The sequence below is a fragment of the Meleagris gallopavo genome, chromosome Z, assembly GCF_905368555.1.
Source record: "Meleagris gallopavo chromosome Z, MGAL_WU_HG_1.1, whole genome shotgun sequence".
Taxonomy (NCBI): domain Eukaryota; kingdom Metazoa; phylum Chordata; class Aves; order Galliformes; family Phasianidae; genus Meleagris; species Meleagris gallopavo.
Genome location: NC_139435.1, coordinates 70,373,431 through 70,389,146, shown reverse-complemented (window position 1 = coordinate 70,389,146; position 15,716 = coordinate 70,373,431). Strand labels below are relative to the sequence as shown.

Genomic DNA, 15,716 nt, shown 5'->3' with positions numbered 1-15,716 from the left:
GAATGATAAAACATTTACTACACAAGTTCTTCACTTTAAGAAAAGAGTGTGTGTATGTTAGATTTAGTATCACACACATCCCATGATCTTACTAAAACACAACTTGTTCCTGGTAGAGATATTAAATGCCTCAGAAGTTACTCCTTCTATCAGCTGGAAAAATAGTCAGAAGGAGAGAAATGAGAATTACTGATATTCAGGTGAGCTATTTAATAAGAATTCCAGTGTAGGTTAAGTGTTACATATTGTCTTTAATGCTCTCTGAAGTTTAGTGATGGACTAGTCGAACATCCCAAAGCATTCAGCTAAATGAAAGTAAAATTCATCAGGTAGAATATTGATAGCAATTATTCAGAAGTATTAATTGCCCTACTACCAAGAACAAGAAAAACCAAAACAATTCATACCTTAAAATGCAGTTTACTGGAAAACCAACTTCTAGACCACGCACACTTCGTAAGTCTATTGAAAAGCAAAAATGGTGAGAGGCTGCTGGAATGAGAATTTTCTGTGCCGATGCAGTGCCAGAACTCACAGGACTGGGCTGAGGTGCAACTACCGGAGCATCATCCGCTGAAATCACAAGAGAACATGCACATTTTTAATAATTTGTTCTGTCCCAAACAACAAAATATATAGCTCATTTCTTATATACAAGCAAATGAGTTACTTCCTAAATGATTTCAGTTCCTTGTACTACAAACTAATACCACAAAAAATAGCCACTATAAGTTACTGCTTATAAAATAAAGTAAAATAAAATTAAAAATAAAATATTTTTGAAAGATATTTTCCTATTTCTTAAAGCTATGTAAGTGTCTTTTTCTGGAAGAAGTCTGAGGTAACGTCTAAGATACTGCATCACCCTGCGGAGCCAAGAGGGATACCTGTTTCTACAGTCTGAGTAACAGTTGCTAGAGGGCATGCAGAAGAGGTGCTTTTACAATAATAATAATAAAATTTGTATTTTATATACACATATACACACACACTAGGTTAGACTACTTGGAATTGACTTCCTTAATTTGAGACTGTAAAGGACAGAGAACCAGATCTATTAAGATGCTCACATAAGAAAGTATAAACCATTGCTCCTGCACTTATGGTTCACTACTGAAATGAAAACTGAAGGGCTACAGCTAAGACCACAACATGTATCTGTTAATGCACGCACATCAATAGGATAGGACTGTCCATACCATTATTTGGTAAACAGAAACTATACTGACAATAAGGGGCCTGTTCAATTATAAAATTCAATCACAGTAGTATTCCAGGCTTATCAAGTCCTTGAACAGGGACCTTAGCCTCTCCACTACCTCCTTCAAAAATATAATAGGTCAAACAACAAATTTTTATAGATAGGTTACCAAAAGACAGCTTCCAAAACTTTCAAAACTAAAGCAGACTAAAAAGGCAAGATTGGTCAGAAAGGAGCTCATCCGCCTTTTTTAAGCATTAGTTGTTCTGATCTGTTTTCTTCATAATCTTCCAAGATGTTTCTGTTATTGTAATTAAAAAAAAAAACAACAACAAACCAACATCACTGCTAGGATCAAATGTTTTTTTCCTTCTGCTGGTTTATGGAGTGATGTTTACATTAATAATAAAAAGTAAAAACTTCACTACTTCAACATCAGCTAGCTAGCATAATGTGGTAATGAAATTAAGTCTTCTGAGTTACTTATGTAACAGATTATGGCACTAAATTGCTTTGTGCAATTAAATGAATGGGAAGAACTTTAATGCTCTCACAGAGAAGAAAACATAAAAACGCATACAATCTAGAGTTAAAAATCATTTAAGTTGCTACTATATTTAAATTCCATTCAATGTACTAATTGTCATAAGTTATTTTGCATTACTGGAATTTTCCAGACCTGAAAACAGCAGTGATTTTGCACTGCTCTGTGAATTGAAAACTGGGAGCTATTCGATGTACTGTTAACAGCTTTACAAGACTCTTCCACAAGCCCTGAAAGATAATGTTGAAATGACATGTTTTCATCAAGCCAAAGCACACTGAAGGTGTTAACTACATATTCTTAACCACAGATTCAAAACAGTTTTATAGCTCATAGAAGATTTGATGCATTTAATGTAAAAGGATTTAACCTTTGCTTTGCCAAGACCTGTTAGGATTAGAAAAAAATTTTCAGAAATAGCAGACAAATACTAAAAAGCAAGATTTTCTGCTACAGAACATGGTTTCCTTAGGATCAGTATCCCTTTTTAAAAAAATCTTATTTTAAAATTTCTGCATTTTCCTTGTCTTTCTGTTTAATGCATCTGAATTTTAGACCACTACAACCGAAGAAATCATTTTCCTCATGAGTTTCTACCAAACCTCCCCATTCTCAAATTCAAGTAATTTCAAATGCTTCTGGTATTCTTTTTCAAGATGAAGACTATCCTTATCACTCACAATCCAGACAGCAACAAATCCTCAATCTGAGGAGCACTTCCACTATCCTGTGTAAATAATTCTTACTTGCCAAAGCTTTATGACCATGGATAGGTAGTACATAACCCAAGACTGTGCTTGGCAATTAGGAAAAACGAAAACAAACCAACAAAAAACCGACATATATCACATACCAGCTTCCTTCAACTCTGTGGCTTTTTCAAACTTCAGACTTTCTGCTTCACTTTCTGTTGCTTCACCTTCTATTGGAGAAGAGTGGTCAATTTGAGAAGGGACATCCTGGGATCTCTGCTGCAGGCCCTTTGCTTCTCCATCAATAGGTGAAAAATCTTTCTTTGGTTGTTTGGGTTCAGTTGGAACATTTGAAGGAATCAAAGGCTGAATGAAGTGATATGGTATTATTACTGATCATGGTTTGAGTGGGAAAAATTCTGTCTCGGCAAGTCTTAGATTATCTTTCTGGCATAGAAAAAATGAAGTAATGAAAGTATTCTTCATGTAAAACAACTTGGTCTTTTTCTGATTTTTTTTGTTACATACTTAACTGTCAAATATGACTTAGAAATACTCTCTTAAACATGAAACTGTGGAATGACTCCTTAACTATGTCAGTAACTAGTAAGTTATACCTGAACATTTAAGCACTCCTTCTGCAGAATTACAGATACCCCAACAGTAGGAGACATATCCAGAGGTAACTGTGGCAGGTTCTGCTTAGCTCTATTTGGTGGAACAAGGACAAATGCTCCTTCTATTGCCATAGGATGTTGATCAATCTCCACACTTCCTTTCTTCAGTAGTCCAGACAAGGGTATTCCAGTGCTTCCAAGGGACTGGTCACCACAGCAAAGATGAATCTGTATACATACAGAAGTACCAGGAAGTAAATGCCATATGTATTTTCATATGTATTGCTAATAAAAATCTTCATCCCTAGTCTACTCCCTATATGATGAGAACCAGTATTCTGAGCAGTGTAAGAACTGCTGTGAAATTTCAGTGTTGAGCTGGCAGGCTGTGCCTAGTGTTATCACAGCAGCAGATCAGTGCATGCTGTCCTTTGAGGACAATCATCACATCACCCTTTTTGGATCACAAATTTATTAGTGTGTGCCTTGTAAGCACAGTACAGATTCACACCCGTAAGGTATAAAGATATGAAATGCACCACTCAGGAAGAAATAAAGCAATTAGTTGAAAGTTCATATTTAGATTCCACTTAAATCATTTAATTAAGCTTAAATAGCTTAATAGAATTAAGTAATCATACTCTTGACTCTTGCTAAGAATCTTAATTCCTTTTTCAAACTTTGACTCAATTCTTTCTACATTCCAGAGTCTAACATTTGCCTTTGTCAGTAGAAGGATCTAAAAAATGTGATTTACATTCCTCAGTGAAATTTACTTTCTGAAACTCACACATCAATTTCACTTTCCCCAATAAAACTTACTTCTTAGTTTTTTTCAGGCAAACCAGAGCGCTGTATTATAACTTTGACATTTAATACATATAACAGACAAATATACATATATGCACATACACCCAAATTCGCACATTTTAGCATTACACTTCATTTTCAGTAGAAAAAAGTATATTAAAATTAAGGATCAGAAAAAAAAAAAATGCTCTACTACTGTATCCCAAATTTTAAGAAGCTATGTCAGAGAAACAGCTGTACATCAAGAAATAGATAGTTGTCTTTAAAGCATAAGTCTGGATATGGACCTTCTATAACTAACACTGTAGTACTTAACAGCTATGTTTAGAAAACCTACACTACCCTCAGAAACACTGACTTACTTAAGTAGTCACTTAAGTATGACTTAAGTGTGACCAAGTGCAGATCACTAGAAATCCTTTCAATGCCCTCCAACATTAAAGGTACAGCTAAAGGCAAGCAATATCCCATAACAGTCTAAATATGGCTGCAGCATTTTTAAAACAGCTGAGAAGCAGGAGGAAATCCCAGACTCCTCTTATTATTCACACACACTGCTGAAGACAAGTGATTTTAGGACTTATTCGAGAGTTACAGGAGCATGGTTTGCAGACGGTCAGCTTTCAGGAGGATGAGAGCCTTTGGGGATGCCACATTAGCAACATTACCATTTTGGAGCAGTATCTTCTGCCATGACATGCAGCCATCAAATTATGCTATAAGTCACCGTGTTAAAGAGATTGCACTCTCTCTGAGCAGGGAAACTTGCTAATATTTCCCATACTGGCATTAAAAATATGTTATATTTAGCCAAAACACTGTAATATAAGGAAGTTTTGGGAAATCTAGTTTCAGTGAAAGCCAGTTTCTATTTCTTTTATTTTCAGTATTTCATTTGTTTTCCTTCACATTTGAGAAGAAACACCTTACCTGCAACTTTGACTGTGCACAAAGATAAACTTGAAGGACATCGGTTGAACTACGTATTCGAACAGAAGCTCTTTCTGGTTCAAAGTTTGGATTAATCAAATCAGTGAAAGGTTCATTTGTTACCTCATTTCCCAGTAATGAGTAGTAGAAAAAAAACTCAGGCTGATGCTCAGGAAGCTTCATCGTACTAGGAACTAACTAAAAGAGAAGTGAAAAAGAATAATGCATCATGACAGTTTTAGTGCCCAAAAGAATTCTCATCTTTTAACACGTTAGTACTACACAGAGTTTTACAATTTCAATTTAATTTATATTCATTCAGCATAGAGGCAAGGCTATTTCTTACAAGAGACAAGAAACCAAAAAAATCTAAATAGAAAGGAGATGTAGGATGGCAAAAATACAAGTGTAGTGCAGTATTTCTTCAAAACTAAATGGGACGTGAAACAAACCTGTTCCAATTGTGTGGCAAATGCAATGGTTACAGACAAAACAAAATAGTCTCTACAATATTCTGCTGGTCCAATTTGATGATAGCCCTCTTCTTCATTCAGGACTGGTACAATACTTTTAGGATCAAGTCTAGAAAGAAGGGCAGACACTAAGAGAAAAGAGACAATTAAGAAATAAGTTACAATCTTATCAATTGCAGCAGGAATCTTCTTTATAATCATAATCATTCCACACAGATAATAAAGAACTTGATGACTGGTTCCAAAGCTTTTTAGCATAAAACAAATCTCTAAGCACAAACATTCTTCCCTTCATTACAAAGGCGATGTGGTGCTGTTTTTTTTTTTTTTTTAAATTATTTTCTACTCAGGGACCACATATATCATTTTGCACACCACTAGAAAGAACGCTGGAGCATTCCTAAAGTGATGTGAACTTTATTTCATTAGGTTGGAGTCTGTTATGTTCTTTCTTCTCTGATTTGTTGAAAGAGATGAAAGGCAGTAACTGGACAGATCAGACTGTCCAGCTGTTGATGAAATATAATGTTTCACTGTGCAGACCTTTGGAATGACTCACATGAAGAAGCTTTACCTGAAGTCTTCAGTGCATAAAACACCAGAGACTTGCACTGTAGTTTTTCTAATTTTGTAGAAAATATACAGGAAAGCAGTGCTTTTAGGTTTCACACAGGGTTAAGTGTGATCACGGTATGTCAGATGCTCTTTGGTCACTGCTTCCAATCTGCCAGCCTCCAGCAACACCAACACACCTCACAAAACTACAGCCTTCTTTAACTGATTACTCACCTACAACTTTGTATCACAAGGCTAATACAAAAACTGACAAAATATCCTTGTGTATCCCCTTTAGCTTATGATACTCTACAATACTATGAAGCATACAGTATGCAAACCAGCTTTTACTGCCAGTAAAAGGATTCCATTAAAACTGCAAGATCTTGTCAGCCTGAATGCTTTGAAGATCGAAGACGAAAATGAAATCTGAACACCTCAGACTCAGGCTTCAGAATCACAGATGTGACATTATACAGATGAGACCAAGAAGACAGTATACTTAAAGAAACAGCCAGCTCAATCCCGGATGCAAGAGGACAGTTTCTAAAATCCACCTCATGCCCCGAACGGATAATCACAGTAACTTTGATACATTTCCATTAATGAGTCCACTTCCAACCCAACAAAATTTTGAGACTCACCATCAGAGCTAGACACGGACGGAAGAATTGTTAGAGGCAAGGAGGTAAAGTAACCAAAAATTATAATTTGTTAAGCTGCACTGAAATTGTACTTCAACATCAAATAATTTATACATCCTTAAGTCCAGTTTAGAACAATAAAGTAAGACATACGGAAAAGAATTAAGCAAAATAATGCTTACAAACCACATTACACAACTTATGTTAAGCAAAATTATAGTTAAGGCAAATCTTGTAGTTATACATACTTTACACACCTCTGCTTCATTTAAAAATAAGGTAAATGATGGAGCAAAGAAACACAATGCCTGCTCGGGAATGAGCCCTTTAAATTATTTACCAGTTACTGCTACACAGTAATTTAATAGATTTCAAAGCGCCTCAACAACAGCAAATACTAATAATCTCACAGCAATTCAGGTTGTGAACCAAAAGGCTCTGTTTCAAACACTGGTAAAACTTAGATCACTCATGACCGTGAGGTGAAATTAAAAATGTTTATGAATTAAAAGAAGAAAACCATTCCCTGTCTAACAAAAGTAGTACTGGGCAATGCAGATCAGCTGTACCCAACGCTTAGAACACTAAAGAAGAATTTTTCTATCATTTTCTATACAGTGAGCCAGCATCGTGAAGGATGACAGAGCTTCAGATCACATAGGAAGAGGTGAAAAATTAGGAAGTCATTTACAATGCTTCATTGCCTCTATTACCAACTTCAGATTATGTAAAATTGCCTGCACTTTGCTGTGAACTTGAAAGGACTCATGGCAGGGGAGTTGGAACTTGATGATCCTTGGGGTCCCATAGAATCACAGAATGGCTAGGATTGGAAGTAAACTCAATTTACCTGGAACTCCTGTAATGCCATAGCCCATAACACAGCTGAGATGACAAAATAAGGGCCAGAAATCTTATGCAATGTTGCCACTGAAACTTTATTTTATCAAACCACAGTCACAGACCATGGCAAGCAAATGATTAGTTTAGAATTATGAAGAAGTTATCCTTAGAGTAAGAATAGAATATACTGCAAGGTATGTAAATAAAAATCCTCCAGTCTAATGGATACTCCATTTTGACAAATGGAAGTAGGTTTGGTTTTGGATGCAGAGAGATATATCTGTTTTTTGCTTTAAAAATAAAAACAGATAGATCAAGTTTCTACGGAAATTTAATATTAAAAGAAAAAATCAAAACCTAAACTTTCTCCGTAAGACAAAAATGAGTGAAAAGCACAGGACAGATGGAGACACCTTCTACTATTCAATATAATTCAAATACTAACAGATGTTGATATATTTAATTTAGTACCTTTAAAGGGAACGTAGAAGAGAATCCAGATCCAGAATTGCTGCCAACAGTTAACTAACAGATGTTACTACAAAAATTTGTTATCGATGATAAACCTGTTGTAAGTACTGAGTGGCTTAGTTTAGGAAAAAAAAAAAAAAGTTAAAGAAAAAGGTGGGAAAAAAAAAAAAGCTGACTAGTCAAGCAATGAATTACTGCGCTACTTGGCAACTTGTCAGTTTAGATTTAGAATTACACACTGTAAAAAAACTCCTTTTGTTTCTTTAGCTACAGGACTTTCCAAAGCCCTGACATCTAACCTGACTGAAATGCCAGCAGAAGTAAGCTTGAGTCTCCGATGCTGATTTTGAAGATCAGTTAGCCTGCACCTCTGTCCACCTACGTAACACAAAGTAAAGCACCTCTGCTATTACAACACAGTGTGTTTCCTATTCACGTGCTTTATGGTTACACATGATACAAATGATTTACAGTTAATTAATATTAAACTACTGTAGCTCTCTTTGAGCTCAAACAACGTGTTTGCATCAAGGAATATACACCCAAAACAGGAGCATTTGTAATTCAAAGCCAATGGTATTGTATTACTTACCCCTCCCTTCTCTAGGGGCCGCCTCCTTTGCTTTTAAATCACCAACCGGTGCTTTGGAATCAGTTTCCAACATAACGCCTACTTTTATTTCGGATTTAAATTTAGCATACTTGTTACTTAGCAAAGAGTACCACCTTGGTGTCTACAAAATTAGAAACAGAAAAGGAAAAAGCATTTTCAAATTAGCAAAATCATAAAATACTGTAATAGACAACAGACTTGCTCTAGCAATTCTACCTTATTATTCACAGAAAATTACCCTAGCGTTCATCCACAAAAACGTGGTCTATTTTGTACACGCTGCTACACTCAATGACTCTGTATCACCATTCCTGGAAGATGAGTTTAACATACTCTCTTCCATTGATTTACAAAGTAAACTGTGGGGAAGCAAAATATAAAATTAGCCTTCTAATTAGAAGACAGAATGCTTAAATTTTCAACTAAAAGAGTGCAGACTATATTACATGGATTATAAATTTTAAGTGTGATGTCAAAACACTAAACCAAGGTCGTATCATGACCCATGCCACAACTACATCCTGATTAAGCACAATATAAAATTCACTCATCAAGATTCTATATAAACAATCATGATTTCTCCTGCTTTGTTAATGGGCCCGAACATCAGAACCCCTAGACATCTTCCATAGGGAAAAAAAAAAGAAAAAAAGAAAAAAAGAACACATTACGAACAGCTTCACTCTCTAAAATTTTGACTTAACTACATTTAGTTGCTCAGTAAATGACCTTGTTCTCTTCTTTTCCCCAGCTAATAAGTTATGACAGTGACTAAACATGATTAGAAATGTTTCAATCCTCAAATTCTAAAGGGTAAGAATTTTTTTTTAATCTGCATACTTAGCTTTTTCATATTGCACAGCAGGCTGTGTAAATATTTTTCATTCCAATAACATTGACACAAAACTACTTTCATTTGTTCTCTCAAAAAAAAGACAAGTATGTGATGAAGTAGGACTCATACTCCTCCTGAACAACTCAAAGATTATACCTCTGCCTTAATTCAAATTCTACTGTCAGAGCACTATTTTATAAACATCAAAATGTAGGACTTTACACCTGGAAACATACCTGTTTCTTTTTCTGCATAGCCCTTAAATCAAGCACAATATAGCCTATATTCTCCTTAGTTGAAGACAGAGGATCCAAAGCAAAACACTGGAGTTTGATAGGTGTGCGCTGCAGCCTGTAGGAACATCTCAGTTGAAATCCAAAATGTAAAAATTAACCCGTGCAATTAGGTCATAATAAATGATTCACATGTTTCAAGTATATCAATGACAATTTATTGAGATTTCTTACATAGCTAGTTCCAATGAGCTGGCAATTCAGTTTACACCCAATGCTAAAAATTTGGGATTAACTGACAGATAACGAATAAATAGATAATTCTGGTAAGAGAAGCTGACTGGACTCTGAAAGAGCCTCAAGAGCTATTAAAAATAGAGTAGTAACAAAAATTCAGTCTTTTCTACGTTTATGAATCAAGTAATGCAACTAAACTGCAACTTCACTTGGGAGCAAAAGACTGTTGCAAGGCACCTGCATGTTCTCAGAGGCATAGGTGTGGTGTCTAGCATGAGGTACATTTAGATATCTTTCCCTCCTCCAAGTTCAAGCGGTCTTCTCATTTCTCTGACAGATTCTACCAGTATCTCTATACTTTCAATTAAAACTAATGACTGTTCTGGAAACCAAAACCAATGTATCAGTTCTTCTAGCTTGAAGTTCTTCTCAGGCTTGAAGTTAATTCTTTGTCAGGGTATACGTAAGAAAGCCAGAATCCAGTGCTTGAACTATGCTTTTCTAATAAAAGCACTGGATTCTAGCTTTCTTTCTTTCTTTCTTTTTTTTTTTTTTTTTTTTTTTTTAAGTAGTTCCAACAGAAGCTTTAAAAACTTCTAGTCACCTATATCACCACATAATACTTTTCTCTGCTGTAAAAACAAAACGGTAGATCATTTCACAGCTAAAAGAAAGCTTCTCTTTCTAAGCAGTTAGATTAAACACTCTATTTCAGCAGCTGTAAGCACAAGAAAATTAAGTTTTATCTCCAAAACAAATTTATCGTAGGCTAAACTTTCTGCTGTTACCTGTGCTGATGAAGTGCTTTTCGATCGAGTTCCCAGGCCAATTCAGTGGCAAATTCCGGCTGATCAGTATGCTCCACGGGATCAGTAGCCAGCTGTTCTCCATCAAACTTCGCTTCAACTATAAGCATATATTTGGGTCGTTTTGGAAAACAGCGTCCTGAAACACAGTGCAATCACCAGACACCATCAATGAAACAAGTGAGCTCAGATCTTTATTGCAAACCAATTATACAGAGATGTATTCACCCATCTTCCTCAAACTTTCTCTTCAATTGTAGTTTTCTTACTTTGAAATGTCATTTCACTACTTAGAAGCAATAAAGGACACAGTGAGGAACAAACCATTTGAGAAGCACCCAGAAACAGCAAGATACCAAGTAACAGCTAAGAATTAAGAAAGAAACTAAGTAATTGGTATGATTCAACAGTGAGAAATCTAAGGGAAGAAGTCGAAGCAATAGGTGTCAGACAGCAATGATAAAGCATTCTTCCTTCACTGTAAATTTTACTACTCTCCTACATTACAATAGCAAGCATGATCTCATGAATTACTAAAAAGTTTATCCAAGACGTGCTGTGCTTTTTAGAAATCTCTAAGAGAATGTGGAGAGCCACATAGCATTTGTCTTGGATTCAGCATCCTTCTACATTTTAATTCATAATTTTTGTGACAAAACAAATGCTTACAGTTTACGTGTATCACAATGCAGAGAGAGGCTCTCTGCATTTCAGAGGACACTTTTTAAGTCATCAGCAAGCAACAGAAACGGCCAGAGAAGTAACACAGTGCTTTATAAACGGAAAGCATTCAGACATGCACCCCAACAGCACCGACAACTTGCACAGACTAATTATACAACTCAGCAAGCCTATCCAGCACAAATCTCAGATGAGGTGTGATTAACCAGGCACACAGCATAACGGTGGATTTGATAACTGGGCTTGTGAAACATCAGACTGCAACAACAAAACATAAATGGGAAAAGCCCCACGAGAAAATGCTTCTCTGCTCATCATCTTCTGCATTCCAATGTCTTGGGCCCAGCTGAAGGAAGAAGGCTGCAGAGAGAGGCCAGGAGAAGTCAGCAGCTGCAGCAGAGCCGGAGGTGTCGCTTCCCACAGCTGGGAAAGGCGGAGGCACAGCCACCTTTACAGGGGTGACGGCTCAATTCAAACGGGAAGCAACAAACGGCCACGGGGAAAGGCAGCAATAAGGGCTTTAAACATCAGCTAAGGAGAGTAGAGATATATATAAGGAAAGGAAGGCTCCGCCATCAACCTGAAGTAACATTTTGACTAAGCACGCCCAGAGCAGAATAGGGAAAACGGCGGAAGCACGCAAAACCCATCTTCTGAGTGACTGTATCCGATGGACGTCCACCTATAGCGTTTAAGCCATAAAGAACGAAACCTCGATGCGCCTTTTCCGTACGAAAGCCAGCGCCAGAGCTGGCTCCGTTTCCTACAGATCGCCTACCCGTGCAAGGAAGCATAAAGAAGCCGCTGCGGTCCCACTCACAACAGTCCTCCGGAACACGCTCTGTCCACGACACCCCACTAGCCGTAGGACTTCAAGGCTTCGGCTCGTGTTTAGAATCCGCCCCCGCTTACCTTCTAGAACGGAGACGACGATCAGTAGCCGGTCGGCAGCCCTGGACACCATCGCCCCGCTCCGCCCGGCGGGCGCGACCGCAAGGCAGACGCAGACCGGAAGCACCGCCGGCACCGCCCGGCAGCGTCACGCAGCTGCCGGCACGGCCGCGCTTCCGCCTGGCAACGGCGGCACCGCCCTGCGCGCGCGCGCACTTCCGGCGCGACGCGGTCTCTCCGCCGGGCGGTGCGGTGACGTCACTTCCGGCGCGCGATTGTGCCGTAAGGTGGCGCGGAGGACGCGTTCCTTTCGGCGCGCGTCGCTGAAAGCCGAGCGATGGCCTGCCGGCCGGCTGCTAGAACAGGGCGGCCTGAGGCTGCGCAGCTTGAGAATCGTGCGGTTGGCCTGGCAGCTGCTTTCCTGTGAAAACTGTTTTCTCGTGGACTGGTTCCCGAGGTCTTACGGGAGATCTCGGAGTGTCAAACTACCTACGTTTGTAGCCGAGATGCAGCAGAGTGCAGCAAAGGCTGTATTTAGACACTGTACTTATCTTTGGTTACTAAAGCTTCTCTGAAGTGTGGGTGGGTTTGAAAAAGCCGTAGAGCTGAAGGAAGCTGGTATGTGATATATGTGGGTTTTTTGTTGGTTTGTTTTCGTTTTTCCTAATTGCCAAGCACAGTTTTATGTACTACCTATCCATGGTCATAAAGCTTTGGCAAGTAAGAATTATTTACACAGGATAGTGGAAGTGCTCCTCAGATTGAGGATTTGTTGCTGTCTGGATTGTGAGTGATAAGGATAGTCTTCATCTTGAAAAAGAATACCAGAAGCATTTGAAATTACTTGAATTTGAGAATGGGGAGGTTTGGTAGAAACTCTTGAGGAAAATGATTTCTTCGGTTGTAGTGGTCTAAAATTCAGATGCATTAAACGGAAAGACAAGGAAAATGCAGAAATTTTAAAATAAGATTTTTTTAAAAAGGGATACTGATCCTAAGTATTTGTCTGCTATTTCTGAAATTTTTTTTCTAATCCTAACAGGTCTTGGCAAAGCAAAGGTTAAATCCTTTTACGTTAAATGCATCAAATCTTCTATGAGCTATAAAACTGTTTTGAATCTGTGGTTAAGAATATGTAGTTAACACCTTCAGTGTGCTTTGGCTTGATGAAAACATGTCATTTCAACATTATCTTTCAGGGCTTGTGGAAGAGTCTTGTAAAGCTGTTAACAGTACATCAAATAGCTCCCAGTTTTCAATTCACAGAGCAGTGCAAAATCACTGCTGTTTTCAGGTCTGGAAAATTCCAGTAATGCAAAATAACTTATGACAATTAGTACATTGAATGGAATTTAAATATAGTAGCAACTTAAATGATTTTTAACTCTTGCGCCGGAGCCAAGGCAGTCCAATGCAAACTGGAGGATGAAAGGATGGAGTGCAGCCCTGGTGAAAAAGACCTGGGGATAATGGTGGATGGCAAGATTGACATGAGCCAGCAGTGTGCCCTCACAGCCCAGAAAGCCAACCGGATCCCAGGCTGCATCAAGGGAACTGTGGCCAGCAGGTTGAGGGATGCGATCCTGCCCCTCTACTATGCATTGGTGAGACCTCACCTGCAGTGCTGCACGGGGAGTCCTCAGTACAGGAGAGAGGTAAACCTGCTGGAGCACGTCCAGAGAAGGGCCACAAGAATGACCCCTGGAATGGAACACCCCCTGTGAGGGCAGGCTGAGAGAGCTGGGGCTGTTCAGCCTGGAGAAGAGAAGGTAACCTGATAGCAGCCTTTCAGCATGTAACGGGGAGCTACAGGAAAGAAGGGGACAGACTCTTTAGCAGGGTCAGTGGTGACAGAAAAAGGAGAAACGGTTCCAAGCTCAGTAAGAGCAGGTTTAGGTTAGATAATAGTGAAAAATCTTTTACAGTGAGGGTGGTGAGGCACTGGAAGAGGTTGCCTACAGATGTGATTCATGCCCTGTCCCTGGAGACATTCAGGGCAAAGCTGGATCAGGCCCTGGGCAACACGGTGGAGCGTGGTGTCCCTGTGCATTGCAGGGGACTTGGACTGAATGGCCATCAGAGGTCCCTTTCAATTTTAAGGGTTTTATGATGTTGCAAGGAACCTCTCTCTCAAGCTGCACTTAGGTCTCTTGTAAGTGCTCTGCTTTTTTTTTTTTAATTATTTTTTATTTTTTAGCCCAGGAAAGAAAAGCAGGCAGCAATTCAGTATGAGGGCACCTGCAGCTGAAAAACAGGGCCAATATTTGCAAACAGAGAACACTCAAAGCCCCCTCTGACTGGAGCCTGACAATAAACGTATGGGGACAGCATACCGTAAGCCTCGCTCCACAATTCTCCAGACCCGTTCCCTTGCACAAGCAGCTGCCAAACACCTCTCAGAAGTGCCTAGAAAACCCAACAGCCTTCACCATCTCTCCTCCAGTCCCTCCTGGGAAATGCCACGGGGAGAAGAGAAATGAGAGGTGACTCCACTGCCACAGAGCTTCACCCGTAACAGAAAGATTGGATTACGTGCCCAGGGATACATCGGAATGATAAAGCCATGGATTTCATCGTCTCTTCCGTATTCCAGTGTGGGGTCCTATCCTGGTGGCTTTTGCTCTGAAAAGTTTTTTAGCTGATTTCGAGGTACTGTGAAGCTGCTACATACTAGACAACATGTTCTCTGCAATATGTCTCTTTCCTAATTGATATGTGGGCTACAGGATAACTTTTCTCAATGTCTCTTTCACCAAAATGACATAATACTGCAGCCATGAGATGTATGAATTGAATCCTTGCTCCCCTCTCTCAGAAAGCTCATGGTAAGATACTCTTTGAATGGAAAGTACTTATGAGATTGTGGAATGTAGGCTATTGGAGGTCTGTTTACTCTCTTATGTTTTTTAGTGTCATCAGTGGATTCAGTAGTCAGTTTTCACTTCAGTCAGAAAGTTAATTGATTGATTGTGGGTTTTTTTGTTTGTTTGTTTGTTTTTGTTTTTTTTTTTTACTATGTTAAATGACCTCCTGATTAGACCTGTAAGTCAGTCAGTATTCTACGTGTACATGACCTAATGAGAAGGAAACATTTCTGTTTTGGTACTAAGATTCTTAAGATTATTAAGTTATTACAATCTTGCACAGTTCTTAGCAGTAATTTCTCCATTTATGATTTTGGAGAGCAAAATGAAGTTAATGAGTGCCTAGCCTGCTAATGAATGAGGAAATCACAAATCATTGCTGCAGTCCCACTGATTCTGACAAGGTTGCTGTGAATTTGGAGTCAGAAGTTTAGACATTCTTGATAAATGTTAACGCAGTAATAAACATTAAACTGGATTATTCTGAAGAAGACTTTAAAACAATCATGCTGTCATTTAATGTTCACTTTGCATAACACATGCATGTATCTTGAGCTTCTCTGCTGTCCTTAGGATTTCAACAACGGACAGCAGTACCTCTCAGTCAGAATGAAAGAAAGAGCTTCTCTTTGTTTTCTTACCTGATAATCATCGTTCATTCCAGCTTCAAGAAGTCTTGTGAGAAACTGAAACAATATAATAAACACAAAGTTCTTTACTGCTAGTCATCTTCGTGTAATTGTAAAATATGCATCTACTTTATCATGACTCAGTGT

The 15,716-nt window shown here is 38.5% G+C and overlaps 1 protein-coding gene and 1 long non-coding RNA gene across 3 annotated transcripts in view; one reads left to right on the top strand and one right to left on the bottom strand.

Moving 5' to 3' along the window:
- The window catches only part of CEP120 (centrosomal protein 120), a 38,540-nt gene extending 26,269 nt beyond the window's left edge, over positions 1-12,271 (bottom strand). The window contains exons 1-9 of the mRNA XM_085213199.1: positions 12,098-12,271; positions 10,487-10,643; positions 9,465-9,579; positions 8,373-8,514; positions 5,247-5,395; positions 4,795-4,992; positions 3,055-3,282; positions 2,599-2,803; positions 408-573 (exon numbers count right to left, since the gene is read on the bottom strand). Of these exons, the coding sequence (XP_085069325.1) occupies positions 408-573; positions 2,599-2,803; positions 3,055-3,282; positions 4,795-4,992; positions 5,247-5,395; positions 8,373-8,514; positions 9,465-9,579; positions 10,487-10,643; positions 12,098-12,149 (1,412 nt within the window). The 5' untranslated portion in view covers positions 12,150-12,271. The remainder of the gene's footprint in view (positions 1-407; positions 574-2,598; positions 2,804-3,054; positions 3,283-4,794; positions 4,993-5,246; positions 5,396-8,372; positions 8,515-9,464; positions 9,580-10,486; positions 10,644-12,097) is intronic.
- A 71-nt stretch (positions 12,272-12,342) lies between these two features.
- On the top strand, positions 12,343-15,664 carry LOC146542376 (uncharacterized). 2 transcript variants are annotated; one of them, XR_014880540.1, is made up of 2 exons: positions 12,343-12,619; positions 13,276-15,664. It is a non-coding gene; the product is annotated as an uncharacterized LOC146542376 (long non-coding RNA). The 2 variants fall into 2 exon arrangements; XR_014880539.1 differs by having other exon boundaries at positions 12,343-12,694.
- The last annotated feature ends 52 nt before the right edge of the window (positions 15,665-15,716 follow it).